Below are 14,851 nucleotides of genomic sequence, written 5' to 3'. Positions count from 1 at the left end.
AGTACCAGGGACCGCAGGAAAGTGCCGTACAGAATTGCTGTTATCAATTTCAGGTTGACATTCCCTAACATGGTTTACTTGTGTAACACAGGTGAGGGATTGGGAGAGTAAAGAGACTAAACCTGTTTGAACCCAGTCACCTTGATCCTCCATATATCTTCATTATCCACAGCTGGGGAGGCTGTAGTCATCTTTCTCTCCATGCCAGTGGAATTGATGAGGCAGAGGGCTTTTTTTGTGGAAAACTGTTTTATTTCTGTTTTGCTTTATGGTGTTCTCATTAAAATATATTGCTGTATCAGCATTTCTTTCTCCATCCTAGCTGTCTGAAGGATGTGGTTATGAGTAATGTGACATTTGGGGTGTGCTGATATAAACAGGGAGGACTGAAGTCAGCAGATCAGACTGCTGTCTACAGAGCTCCGATTAGCAGGTTTATCTGCTACATACCTCATCATTAACAGCCACTTCCTGTAGGACTCTGTATCGCGCGCGCGACTTCTACCTTGGTGACACAGTTTAGTCATGCAGAAGCGATCTGGAAAGGTGATATGGTGCTCGACTTGGCTCTATCTGCAGTTAAGATTCCTGGGGCTCAGCGGTGCAGATACTGGCTCTGGAAAACAAGCTGGATATGGAGGAATGTCCAGGAATCGAATCACTTGTTTGGTGAGACCAATTGTGCTGAAGCCAGCTGCCCTCCATGAGATTGAGAGGGGAGGAGGATGGGGGGGGCGGTCAGGGGTCATGGAGAGGGCTGCTCATTAATGTGCATGCCTCCTGCCCCCTGGTTGGCCTCTGGATGGATTCATTTACCATATCTCTCTCTCTTTTTTTCTGTCTCTCAGTCAGTTTTCTGTTCTTCATCTGTGTTGTTCTCTGCCTACCTGTCTATCCATCCCTCTCTCTGTCGGTCTCTCTGGCCCTCTGTCTCCTGGTGGGTAGAGTAGAATTAAACAGGAAGCTGGGTTCTGTGAGGGTAATTGAGAATGGGGTGATGGGGTGTATTGGTTCCAGCCTTGCTCTAGTCAGCAATTAAGAACAACATTGCAGAATGGGCTAATTAAGCCTCAAGGACTGCGAGCGCATTTGCGTCATGCTAAGCTGTTTCACTACAAGGATAACCTCTCTCTCTCTCTCTCTCCTTTTTTCTCTTTCTCTCTCTTGCTCTCTCTCCCTCCCTTCTTGATGCACCCCCTAGGATGATTTAAGAGGCTATGCATTCACCATGGCTGGATTTGGGGGATTCAGCTGTCGCTCATGCTCAGACTTGGTCTTGCCTTACCGTCTCACAGACACACACTGCACACACATGTGCACACACACACACACACACACACACACACACACACACACACACACACACACACACACACACACACACACACATACACATATATCTTAATATTCACACAAAATCACTCATATTAGTAAGATTAGTAACTATTAGTAAGATTTAGTAGTTAGTTAGTAGTTTTTTGTCTCCTATCTGAGGCAAATGTGTTTTGGAAGGTTGTGCTATTTGTTCTGGTTCACATAATGAGCAATGAGGTTTGCATTTGTAGGGACTAAGTTTGTTATGTATGATTGATGTGCTGGAATATTGAGCATACTGGTGTTAGAAATGTCTGCTAAATGAAAAATGAATAAATGTACAAATGTCTAAGAGCCATTTTCTCTGAAATAAAGACAGCTGAATTACAGAGGCTAAATGGAACATCTTGCTCAGTATCCTACAAAGTCCTACAAAGTCTCACCTTTTTGTTATCAGCTCCAGTCTGTTCTGTAATAGAGTTGTTCCACCGTTAGCTGCACTTAGCGCTGCCTTCTCTGTGTTACAGTTGAGTGATAAGGGTTTGTATTTTAGGGGAAATGTTTGTAATATCTACAGTGTACATCTGTTATTAAGAGCACATGGGTAAGTGTTGCAGGAGGCCTGGCTTTGGCATTTGTTTCTGTAATGGTGGCCTGGGGGCAAGTCCGGTTCCTTCCTGATCCTGCTTTTGAGAGTCGCACACATCCCCCTCTTTGAAGAAAATCCCTTCCTCGAGATGCCCCCTTCGTTCAGCGCTCCAATCCCTGTCAAAATTCAGAGCTCTCACCCCACGTTGCAACATCCAAATCACTGCCATATGTTTTCCCACATACGAGCAAATTACCATTCTCTACCTCCCAGGGGGGAAGTCAACATTTCAGGAGCTCTGGCTTTTACTGTAGAGTAAAACCAGGCATCGCGTCCACTGCAAAGCCCTGCACTTACACTTGTTTCATAAGACAAAATAATAGCCGTATGGTCACTGTAATGGATTTCCAAAAGGCCTCCAACATGGTTAATTACAATAGTGTTGTAATTTCATTATTGATGACACAGTAATCATACATGTTTGGTGGTATACAAGAGAAGGGAGCAATGTTGCTCTTGTGCTTGTGCCTCTACTCTGAAGTGTCACTTGTGCCATGCCCTTAGTTAGCTCGGCCTCATTTAAACCAAACCTGCAGGCGTCAACACTGAGAGACGTCTAATTGGCATCAGCAGGTATACTCACAAGCTGGCATTTGCATGGAAATTGCGTGAATAATATGTTTATCTGACAAATTGCTTCTGAAATTTGCTGTGACTCCAAGGGATCTTGATGGTTCCGTTTTTAAAGATCATCGTCAGAGAAATAAGGGTTGCGGGCTTGAGGGATGTCAACGTCGTTCTTAACATGAGTTATTCTATTAAAAGGCTTACATAAGCGGTGGCAAGAGCTCCAATGACTAAATTTGCTGGATCATTTTCCACTCTTAATGCTTGAATCCGTTCCAAATAAACTAGGGGATAGAAGGGTGGGGGTGGCTCTTGGCCTTCCCATCTGGAACAAATGTAGGAGAATGGAAGTCAAATGAGGCACCCCTTTTTTTATCTGCCTTGTTTGTCAGATGCCATTGTGGAGACTCAACGTGGTGGCATTTTCAAAATATGCAGTTGGAATGTTATTCTTTCAGGATGTCAACATCTGAATGCAAAACTAATTCTGCCACTCCCACAGCTATAATTTCCTGCAAACTGTGCTTGTGTCTGTGTGTAGCATGTTGTGGTGTGTTCATTCTGTGATCGTGTTATGTGCTCTCTCTTCCAGATTGCCAGCCTTGAAAAATAGAAGCCAAGTCCATGCCATTGAGAAACACAAATGATGGACAAGAAAAGTGGTAAGAATCCCTCATTGTTTGTTTTACGGATGTATGCAAGGTCTCAAATACCTCTCTCCAATTCCATCTATTCCGGGAGCTTTACTTTAATCTATATCTATGAATAGTAATGTCACCTTGGTCTCCAACTTGGTGATCTAATCTAATAGGACACATAAATCATGAAGATGAAAAGAATCCACACATGCCTTCATGTGGCTACTACTGTAGCTCAGTTGGTGCAGTATACGGTTCAAATTTCAATGTCACTGATCAGTAGTGGCCTACAGATAAACTGTATGGCCTCATTTTACTATAAGGTTATTGCTCCATAGTGATTTAATTTCCTCTCTGGTTAAGTGTGTCAACTAAGTGACCGAAGTGGAAGCAAAAAAGTTTTTTCTCTCTCCACACTGTAGCAAATGGCTATCCCTCCAAAGTGGCTGAGGGAGGCAGCCAGAGGAAGCAGATCCCTTACTCTGTCGAGACACCCTATGGCTTCCACCTGGATTTGGACTTCCTCAAGTATGTGGATGACATTGAGAAGGGCAATACCATCAAGAGGGTGCACATCCAGAGGAAAAACAAGGGTCCCAAGTACAGCACACTGCCACGCAACTTCAGCCTTCCTGGACATGGAACCCGACCTCCTCCAAAGGACATGTGGGCATCTGGCACCTCCACCCTTGGGCCCAAGCCGAAGTCACGGGTCACTGAAGTCCAGCAGATCTATGACTTCAAACCCAGCGATGGTGGGTCCTCCAGCCTCTCCAGGATCCAAGGGAGCAGCTACTGTCCACCCCTAAGACCAGCAGAGGAGGTCAAATCTCGGGTATACGAGGAGCAGCCGCTGAGCCTCCAGGTGAGGCCTAACCTGCTCCGAGCCTCCAGCATGCCTGTAAACGTCCCCCGCAGGAAGGGCTCCGACTCCTCAGAGGACCGCAGCCCCGTGGCCACCAGCGAGTCACAGAAGGAGAACGGCTCCTACGAGAGGCTCTTCCGGGCAGTCGATGGAACCGACAGGCGGGGAAGTATACCCCAAGACCGGGCAAGCCTGCATCTCCAGATTACAAATGCATTAAAGAGAGTGCGGGAGCTAGAGGAGCAGGTGAGGACTATACCGGAGTTGAAGGCTCAGATCTGCTCCCTTACGGATGAGAAAGAACAACTTCTCAAGAGAATAGAGGAAAAAGAACAGCAACAGCAACAGCCTCCACCTGTTGCCCAGGCTGCAGAGGAGCGGGAGGAGGAGGAAGAGGAGGAGGAGGAAGATGCTGAAAGTCCCAAGCAAGGAACAGAAGACTCCTGCCTTCCAACCACCATGATCTATGTTGAGCCTCCTACCCCAGAGGATGAGACCAAAACTCAAATAGAGGACTCAGAATCAGCCCAAGAAGAGCCAGAGGACGAAGCTGCTGAGACACAGAAACCTTCAACGCAGATGTCAGAGATGCAAGCAGAGTCATTAGAGAAAGGACCAGAGGAGATCTCAGATGCCTTGGTATCGGTGTCAAAAACAGAGACGCAGGAAGACACATCAGAGAGCATCAAAGAGCAGGCAGATGGCACAGAGCCAGTGGAACAAGCAGAAACACAAACAACCCCAGCACAGGAATTTGAAAAGCCAGCTGAGGCATCCAGACAGGGTCTAGACCAACAACAAAACAGGGCAGAAAGTCCGACAGACCACTTTGGGGAGAAACAAATAGAGCCATCGGGGGCTGTTTCAAAGGAGACAGCGATGCCAAGAGTCCCATTAGAGTGTCCCGTATCTGTTGTGATAACAGAGGCAGAAGAGGAGAGTGAGGAAGCTGATATTAATGAAATGGAGGGAAAAAACGCTGACCAAGTTGAGCATCCTGTCAAAGAGAGCCAAAGTCTCATCATTCAGAAACTGCAGGCCAAACTGCAGGCCTTGGAAGAGAGACTGAACAGTTCCAGCCTAGAGTTAGAGAAGACGCATGCCTTACTGAGGGATCAGGTGGAGGAGAATAGGCTGAAGGATGAGAGAATACAAGAGCTTAATGAGAGAGCAAGAGAGTTAGCAGAAATGGCAAAGAATGATGCAGTAGAGAATGATGAGAGTCAGCCACAACCTGAGCCACTTCAAACCAGTGATGCAGCAGTTTGTACTGATTTGGACCACGTAAGTGTGTCTGAAAAGGCTGTGTCCACTGATGATGAGGCCCAGCCAAACAATGGCCCCAAAGAGACAGATCTGACATGCTCCAGTACTCAGACACCTTCTGTTGAGGCCAAAGATATGGAGGTGCTGGCCCAAGTGCTCACCTCAGAGAAGGAGGTAGGAGTTGAGATTATTACCTGTGACCAGGCAGTGGAGACAGAGGCCCAGATGGACATGGTCTCTGGGACAGAGGAGAGGAACGAAGGAGCAGAGGAAGTGGCAGAACAGGAAAGTGTGGTTTCCGTGGCTGTGGAAACCACAGAGAGCACGTCTATTGAGAATGTGGTGAGTGAAGTCAAAGTACCTGAGGAGGTCGCAGTGGAAGAGAAGGCAGTTGAGGATACTGTTGAGAAGAGCGTAGAGGCAGAAAGTGAGACAGAGGAGGAGAAAGTGATTGAGAAAATGGTGGTTGAAGAGGACAGGGTGGAGGAGAGTGCAGTTATAGAGAGTGCAGTCGCAGAACCTGCCCCTGCTGAAAGTGCAGCTGTCGAGAATACAAAAAGGGAGGATGTTGCCAAGGATCCTGCAGTCACCAAGGAGACGGCGGAATCTCCAAGTTCATCAGAACCGGACCTGAAACCACAGAAAGAGGGCCAGCCTGCCCAGGAGGCTCAGTCCCAGTCTCGCCGGTCCAGTGAGGGCTCAGGCTCAGGCTCTGCATCACCGGCGGCCATCGGCCATGTGGTCACCCGCATCCAGGGCCTCCTGAACGAGCAGTGGAGCAGCCTGGGCAGTGGGAGCCCCCAGGAGGCGTCGCAGAGCGCCCCCAAGCAGCAGAGTGCGCCCAAGCCGCAGCAGCCGTCCAAGTTCAGCTCCATCCAGAGTCAGCTGGTGAGCTCGCTCAGCGTCCTCTCCGCCTTCTACTCGCCCGGACAGAAGGAGAAGGCAGCGGCCGCCTCACGGCAGTCAGGTACCATCACATCTGTTTCTGTAAAATTGTGTAACATTATGTGAAATTGAATATGTATGAGCATGTACAATTTCTGTTTTCTCTCATGTGGGAGTAAAGGGAGTAGACTGTAAACCATTTGTGATAGTTAGTTTAAATGTTATTTAGTTGTTTGTTACAAATCTTGGATAAAAGTCTACCCAATAACAGTTCACAGATATGATGGGTGTCTTCTATTATGCAGTAGTGACATGAAAGTAGCAGCTTATTCAATGGCTGAGAACAGGCCTCAGATCAGAGGTAGTGTAGGACGTCTGATCTTAGCAGCAGAAATGTACACTTTAAGGTGAATCCACTAAATCCAGCCCACATGTTGGAGTGAGCAGGAGGAGGAACTGCTCTAGTGGCAGTTGATTTCATGACAGCTCCTTACTGTTCTCCATAAAAACTTATCCAGAGTACAACCCTGTTTCCAAAAAAGTTGTAAATAAAAACAGAATGTGATCATCTGCAAACCCATATTTAGTTGCAAACAGGGCATAGGCATTGAAACTTGAAAAATCTGGAAAGAAAACTGGAAAGCCTAAGTTAATGATGAATTATGTGCAGGTTTTGAACAACATATGCTGCTATACAGACATCTTTTTCAGGGAAGACCTTGAATATTTCAGCTAAACAGTGTCAAACTGCATTCTGCGCATATGAAGACAGTAGGCCTATGGCTCCATAGTAGAAGAGTTCAGGTGCTAAAATAGCCTGCCTGCAGTCTAGACCTGTCACACTGGGTGTATCATGGAATTAAAAACATGATTAAGAAGACCCCAGACTGTTGAGCAGCTAAAATCCTATATCGGGCCGGAATAGGGCAAAATTTTATTTTTAGAATGCCAGCAACTGGTCTCCTCAGTTCCCTTGTTCAGACTGTCGTTAAAAGAGTAGGCTTCAGTAGATTCTGTTTTTATTCACATTTGAAACAGCGTCCCAACTTTGTTGGAGACAGGGTTGTAGTTTGAAGCTCAAAGCTTTACTATCTCTTTCTGATGTTTGGCCTGCTTATTCTCTGTTGATATCACGTACCAGAGCCGCTGTGATGAGTGCAGAGGATCAGAGGGATTCTCCTGCATTACCTCTATTAAGTTTGAAATGCCAGTGCCCTGTAGGTCTGCCATGGTTGAATCCAGTCCGAAAAACAGGAACATGTGTTGGGCAAAACATTGGCTGTGTCCCAAACTTTATGTATGTGTAACGGATGCCAGCTAGCTTAGCTGTGAGTGTGGAATGTTGGTAAACCTCACTTCCCGACGCCTCAAGAGTGATGCTGGCATGCGAGCTAGTAGCCTGGGCTTTTAGCTCAACTGTCAGCACGCTCGCCTCCTGATCTGAGGTGCTGCTGTTCGCGGGTTCGAGTCTGGGCGTATTTAGGGCTGAATCGCGCAGGTTCAAAACAACGCAGGTTACAACATTTTGAATAATTTCAGATTTTTTTAATACATTCTTTTGACTAGTCCTGCTTCCAGATCTTTGTTATTGATTCTACTCGCTTCTAATATTTTTGTCCCCAACCTTCCAGAGACTCCACTCCAGACCTTTTGCTTTGCACCGCAGGCAAATTAAGACAACAAAAATATAAACCTGCCAATAGCGTTTCACTCTGGACTATCTAATTAACACTTGATTGAGGAGAGTCTGTGTGACTGGGGACCAGCAGCTGTCAGTTTGGGGCCCTTTAAGATTATTTTTGTTAATAATAGATACAAGTTAGTCTATTTCTCCACTCTTCATGATGGCGTTACACTGGAGGGTTGTGTGGTGATGGTAATGGGAATATGTGATAAATAACATCACATCTCTACATAGCAGTCCATGATATGGGAGAGTACTGGGAATATGTGATGAATAACATCACATCTCTACATAGCAGTCCATGATATGGGAGAATAATGGAAAAAGCAGAGGATGAAAACACAACATGAAACAGTGGAACCCAGGCCATTGGCCTGTTCAAAACACTGTTGTGTATTTCACACATAATTTGCTTTCTGTTCCTCACATGTAGTTTTATCTTTAACAAAATCTGTTATGATGGCCATTACAGCAGGAAATGTGCTACATATTGTTAATTAAAGGTTTAACCAGATTTGTTGGTTGTCCACCCATCAAAAAAGGCTGATCACCAGGCAGCCAGCCACATGAGTATCTACACCACCTGTACAACCATATGGGAGGGTGCACAGCTGAGGCAAGTAGCCACTAAGTAGCCTCTACGTACCTGTCTCTCTCTTTGTAGGTCTGAAATCCATAATGAAGAAAGATGGCTTACCTCAGAAGCCAGGGAATGGAGCAGCAAAGAAGAACCTAAAGTTTGTTGGAGTGAATGGGGGGTAAGACTTCTGACTCGACACGACTGACATTCTTCTTTTTTCCTCCCACGACTGAGTCATGCTAATATTTTGAATCTTGACATTAAGGTACCACACATGTCTCAACCCTAAACCCCCCATTCCTGTAGATAATGTACATGTTTGTCAGACTGAGAAAAATGTTTATGAATTGCCTGTAAACATTTTGAAGCCCTATAGAAGGTACTTTAATGGAAAGTGCCAGTCTATAGGCCTACTGTGTACAAACATGCATGATGATGGGGAAGACTTGCCTCTTGTGCAAGCCTGTTGTTTTCTCTCTCCCTCTCGTTACCCTTTCTCCTTCTCTCTGCTCTGCTCTGCTCCAACTCTCAGTGCAGTGTTGAGATAGAGAGAGGGCACTAGCTATAGAAGCTATCGCTGTGTATGTGTGTGTGTGTGTGTGTGTGTGTGTGTGTGTGTGTGTGTGCGTGTGTGTGTGTGTGTGTGTGTGTGTGTGTGTGTGTGTTGAGGAAGTGGGGGAGAAAGTGAGAAGGTTTGTGAATGTTTCTGTGAGAATGCCTTTGTTTGTACTGTATATGCATGCACGCACTATATGGGGCAGGGATGCAGGAATACATTCTTGTGTGTGTGTGTGTGTGTGTGTGTGTGTGTGTGTGTGTGTGTGTGTGTGTGTGTGTGTGTGTGTGTGTGTGTTGATGAGATCTGAGTGAAAGAGAGAGCACTGCCGCAGAACAAAGGCCCTTATCTGGGTAGTGGTACTGACTGATCAGAACAGCCTCTGAGTGTCATCGCTGCCCTCGCCATCGCCGAGCTACAATTACCTGGCCATCCTGCAGACAGCTCTCCTACCCCATCCCTCATCAGAAAATAACAGGGGCCTGTTCAAGCCATCTATCTCCCTGTCTGCCAAGACCCAGGCTCAGTGCTAGCTGTGGATGGAGACTGTAAAGTGCTGATATGGAGCCCATGTTTGGGCTATGGATCTCCGAATGGGAAGCAGAGGGCACAGCGGGCTGGCTAGTGCGAAGGTAATGCAGCAGCCAGCAGTGAATGGACAGAGGAAGGCTTTGGCAGAGGTGTTGACATTGCTCACTGGAGGTGAGTGTACGCAGGGTAGTCACATCAGGCGAGGACGGACAGATGAGCTAATAGTCTGGAACACATGGAAGCGCCGGAGGTTCATTTGGAAATGGAGGAGGTGATGAATGCAAATTTAGAGGCTTTTGTCAGTTTTATGGATTAACGTCTTGGGACAGCTTTGTTATCTCACTATTAGAGTAGGTTATATCCACATGTGGTTATGTGGTACGTTCTTTTATCCCAAACAAATTACATCACAGGAAATAACATGTATATGTTAAAGCTTGTGCATAGATGTTGAGGATTACATAGATTTGTAATGTATTGAATTAAAGCATGACTTGACTTGGTCTTTTATACGCCTGAATGGAGTCCCCATAAGACTGTTACTTGATCCTGAGATGAGGGCCTTGTGCAGCAGGTTGGAGGGTAGCACAGTGGTCCGATTCATTGGCCTGTGGTCAACCATTCACCAACAGCTGTGCATCCCTCTGGTTAGTTTTGCCCCTCAAAGCTTTACTCTGTCAAGAGGCGTATGAGAACAGCTCCACAGTAGTTCCCCTCACAGACACCCTTCAGTAGCGGCCTGGTAAAAATCTGCTGTTTTTCTTGCCACTGCCCAAAACAACTCGTACACGACTGCTCTTTATCTCACCACATTCAAGTGGTGCATGTGCAGCTACCATAGCAGCCTCCATGAGGCTCGGGTCACCTGACTTCTCTCTATGCCCGCCTCTCTATTCGCTCGTGTCCTTGAGGGATTGCGGGAATGCTGTGGCCCCTCGCTTCTGAAGAAAACTCTGATGAAGGAGCAGATTCTTCTGAATAGTCAGTTCAACAGGGCTCCTTCAGAATGCAGTTTTGAAGTTCTCTGCTTATTGAAAACACCCACACACACACACACACACACACACCTATCATCTACTACTCGAGTCGACACAGTGAAGCCGAGGCCCCTTCATCGAGGCTGTTTGTGTTGTCCAGCTATGAAAGCACCTCCAGTGAGGAGTCCAGTGGGGAGGAGAATCAGGAGGAGCAGGAGCAGGAGGATAGCTCTGAGCCGGAGGAGGACAAGAAGGAGCAGGAGCAGGGCGCCGAGGCCCAGGAGGAGGCCATCTCTGCTGGGGCTCAGGGGGAGGAGGAGGAGGAGGAGGCTGGGGGGCCAGAGGGTGCCGCGGAGCCCAGAGGAGCAGAGGCCTTCATGAGCTCCCCAGAGCTGCCCGTCAGGTGAGATCAGAGGACCGCCGGGGGGCAGCCAGGCGAGGGGATGGGGTCCGCACTCAATAGAGAACAAGACACGGTCAGGGAGTGGGCCTTTGGGTGTGCCAGGGACAATAGGGATTTAAACTGTGAAGGGTGAAGTTACCCGCCATCCTTGGCAAGACACAGTAAAACAGAGGCAGTATGTTACAAATGTGCCTCACATGTGAGGAGAGACAGAGAATGGATGAAACCAAACACTAATAGAGTCAATTTTAATAGAGCCCATAGACAGAGGCCTTCAGCACAATCGTGGCTTTTGTTCAGACCATCTGCAGCCCGTAGCGTACCATGTGTAGTATGAGACAGGTGTTGAGGGACAACCTCATAGGTCATACATGCAGACCTAGCCATGCGAGGCACAACAGGTCTGCTAGTCTCCAGCAAAAACAGGGCTAGACTCTCATATGGGTTTCAAATTGGATCTGACCCTGATCCATAGTAGCTGTCAGCATGCCATCCCAACAGGTAGACATTACAGGCCATTGTGGAGAGAGACTGTGGAGAGCAAGCGCAGCATGGTCCCCCTCTCTGCCCAGCATGACAATCATAAGTGAATGTTTGACATTGCCTTTTCAGTTTATTTTCATGGCATTATGTTTGTAAACCCTGAATGACTCAGAGAATGGATGTGAACACATGAAATGTTTCTTATTTATCAGCCTGTTTTGGTTGCTATATCACCTCTCTATCCTCACAGTGAAGTTGTTGATAAAGAGTTCATGGCAGCTTGTTATTACCTGAAGGATCGCAGAAATGAAGTTGACAACCCAAATAAGGAGATGGTAAGAAGCAAACTTAATTGCTGAATTACTGTTCTGACCTTATAATTCAACACCCAGGGCCGTAGACTATTCCACTTTCCTTCATGAAATGAGCTGAACTTACTTGATGGTCATTCTGTGATCAAACAGTGGAGCATACCTGTGGATTTTGTGTGTGTTTGGACACAGTGGTGGTGGTCATTGCTGGTCTGGTGCTGCTTGTGTCTCCACAGAGGCAGGTCCTGATGGTTTTGTACCAAGAGTGGTTTCGCGTGTCCAGCCAGAAGGACTCGCAGGCTGACATGGTGACCCTCTACCTGAGAGAGGTGGGCAATGCCACGCCCACTCTCCTCAGTTACATCGTAAACCTGGCCGACGGCAACGGGAACACAGCGCTGCACTACAGCGTGTCCCACTCCAACTTCCCTGTGGTCAAACTGCTACTGGACACAGGTGACCCTTCAACACACAGAACTCATACACACACATACACACTAATATAAACACATGACGACATACTTTAAACAGTACAAATGAATGGGTCATTGAGCGAACCTGAGGACGCTGTATGCGAAACGCGCTGTTCGCTTTGAATAAAATCGAGTAAAAGTCAACAGTGTGCGGTAGAGCGATCTTTATTTTTGCTATTTGAATGGGTCATTTGCATTTGACTTTATTTATTATCCTGGATGTTGTGGTAAATAACTTGCACAGTCCCTTTTATCAGTCCAGCTTTCTCAGCAAACTCTCTTTTTTATATGAATGTGAATAGACCAACATTACACGTACACCTGCCTGAATGGCTATATTCTCAATCCCTCAGAGCTGTGTGCAGTGGACCACCAGAACAAAGCGGGCTACACAGCCATCATGCTGGCGGCCCTGACTGCAGCAGAGAGCCCCGAGGATGTGGAGGTGGCCCAGCACCTGCTGCAGAAGGGCAACATCAACGCCAATGCCAGCCAGGTAGTGTACAGCCCTCCCAGCTGATCACCTGGGGAACAATCACTGCAGCCATACACAAGCAGTTTTACAGTTTTACATTCGCTGCCTTTCTCTGCAGTATTGAGAACAAGATAAACAGTGTACATATTCAAATATACAAAGAGGAATGAGTTTGGAAATTAGTAGTTAGGCTACTCAAACAAGTGTAGCAAAGAACTGGCATGTGTTCTATTTGTAGAGATATACACAGGTGGTTCATTAGTTGTGCAAATAGTGAGATTATTGCGGTCACCATACTGTAGATCGGTTTCTATTTCATGGATTAGCTTAATCCTTGTTATCAGAGAGAAGAAATACTATTTTCTGATTGGCTGGTGGGGTGGCTATTAATTCAGAATAACAGGACACCGTTCCATATCAATGCTTATGAATGGTAACTATAACAGTATATAGTAGGACAACGGTTGCAGGCTTCGCAACAATGGAATCAACTGTAAACAAGCTAACTGTCCATGCTATCGCTGTTATAGGGCCAACGAAAGTTGTACAACAAGCTAAACGGAACCGCGTGTTTACTTTGCTTTACGGTGGCAACCGGGTGATAAGTGGGATAACGGCCTTCGAGGTGTGTCCAGTTATACGGAATTAATGGACTCGGGCGGAGGCAACTGCCCCTCGCCCTCGTCCATTAATTCCGTATAACAGGACACCTTGGCAGCCGTTATACCTTACTTATTTGTTTGTTTTTCCCCCTATGAAGATTCCTATTAAAGATCTGTTTTGGTAAAGGACTAGGCTTTATCCATATGGGAAACTGGCCCCATATGGCCAGTTGAGAAAAATGAAACAGTTGAGTGAAAAGTTAAGTTGTGAGTAGCTGCTCAACACAGCTGCTGATAGCTATACTACCCCTGGTTATGTATTATGCAGTTACAGTCGCTCAACCAGGCTCAACATGTGTACACAGCCATGCAGCATGTCTCACTTCACACATGTACTGTACATTGTGTCCAATACAGTGGAGTTCAATACCTGTGATATCAAAAGGTCCTGATTTACTGCTCTGTTAAGTCACACTGGTTGCAGATGTCAGCAGTAAATAATTGACTGTACATACATACATACATACATACATACATACATACATACATACCTTCTATTTATGGTGATGTTATCCCTACCCCCGATTAGCACTCTCTCAAGGAACAGATAAGATGTTGATGAGTTACTGTAAGGCCTCCTCACATAGGCTCTGACATAAGTGTGGAACACTCCTCTCTGGACATTTGATTCCATTGGTTTCAGTACAACTCTGCACACCAGCATCAAACTTTGCCACTCCTGTGGTGTCCACTATGATTCAGTTCAATGTTTTTCACTGTCATTCAGTAAAATTCATTGTGTATAGAATGCCTTTCACTTAAACATTCAGCGCTGATGTGCATGGCAAGTGACAGCACACTCATGTGGGCGCCTATATGTGGAGCGTTTTAAGCCCATCTCTGTCTTATGGAACAGGATGGTACCCAACCCCGTATTCTTGGTCAGACAGGCCAGAAATCCTTCTCTCCGTTTCCTCACAGAAATGTATGATTGTGATATTCCACTTTAATGAACTGGGATTGCACCAAGTGCATAGCAAGTCTCGACTCCCTCTGTGTGCTGTAGGCTACTGCTGGCAATTGGCAGCTCCCTGTGATTTGGAGATGCGTCATCATCGTGACCAGTGAGCTAGATGACAGTCCCACTGGGTCATTGCCTAGAAGGCCCCCTGCTGTGTTGATCTGTCTGGATTCGGGAGTGTTATTTCAGAACTAGTGAGAAGCTCTTCTTTAGAGGGACTCTCATTGTTGCATGCTGAGGGACTCCCAGAATTAAATGCAAACAAGCTCCTAGACAGCGTCTGGCTAAAAATAGTGCCACACTCTAGTTCTAGATACAACTGTGCCATACCCGGTCATTGTTTACTTACATGAAAGGAATTCAATGGTGATGCGTCTTGTCAAGCACATTGAATTTGTATGCATGGGATTCTCTTTTTTCTTCCTCTTTTCCTCCTAATGACCTGCGTCTTGTGTCCTCATTGTGACTGTCCCACTAAAAATAGTGACACACTTAAGTAGTGTGACTATTGCAAAGTACTCTGAACAACTGTGACTGAAACATATTGCATGTCAAAGTAATTAAGGATAAC

At 46.3% G+C, this 14,851-nt stretch overlaps 1 protein-coding gene across 9 annotated transcripts in view; it reads left to right on the top strand.

Moving 5' to 3' along the window:
• kank4 (KN motif and ankyrin repeat domains 4) overlaps positions 1-14,851 on the top strand; it is a 49,544-nt gene that overhangs the window by 31,051 nt on the left and 3,642 nt on the right. For 6 of the 9 annotated variants that reach the window (XM_042056788.1, XM_042056787.1, XM_042056789.1 and 3 more), the window contains 7 exons: positions 3,123-3,192; positions 3,591-6,266; positions 8,533-8,626; positions 10,673-10,915; positions 11,649-11,733; positions 11,946-12,165; positions 12,536-12,678. In XM_042056788.1, coding sequence (XP_041912722.1) covers positions 3,174-3,192; positions 3,591-6,266; positions 8,533-8,626; positions 10,673-10,915; positions 11,649-11,733; positions 11,946-12,165; positions 12,536-12,678 — 3,480 coding nt within the window. In that variant the 5' untranslated portion in view covers positions 3,123-3,173. Of the gene's footprint in view, positions 1-567; positions 670-3,122; positions 3,193-3,590; positions 6,267-8,532; positions 8,627-10,672; positions 10,916-11,416; positions 11,594-11,648; positions 11,734-11,945; positions 12,166-12,535; positions 12,679-14,851 lie in introns of those variants that run through there. The other 3 variants (XM_042056792.1, XM_042056794.1, XM_042056795.1) reach the window with 3 other exon arrangements.

Source organism: Alosa sapidissima, chromosome 12 (assembly GCF_018492685.1).
Source record: "Alosa sapidissima isolate fAloSap1 chromosome 12, fAloSap1.pri, whole genome shotgun sequence".
Classification (NCBI taxonomy): domain Eukaryota; kingdom Metazoa; phylum Chordata; class Actinopteri; order Clupeiformes; family Clupeidae; genus Alosa; species Alosa sapidissima.
This window is presented reverse-complemented; position numbering and strand designations above follow the sequence as displayed.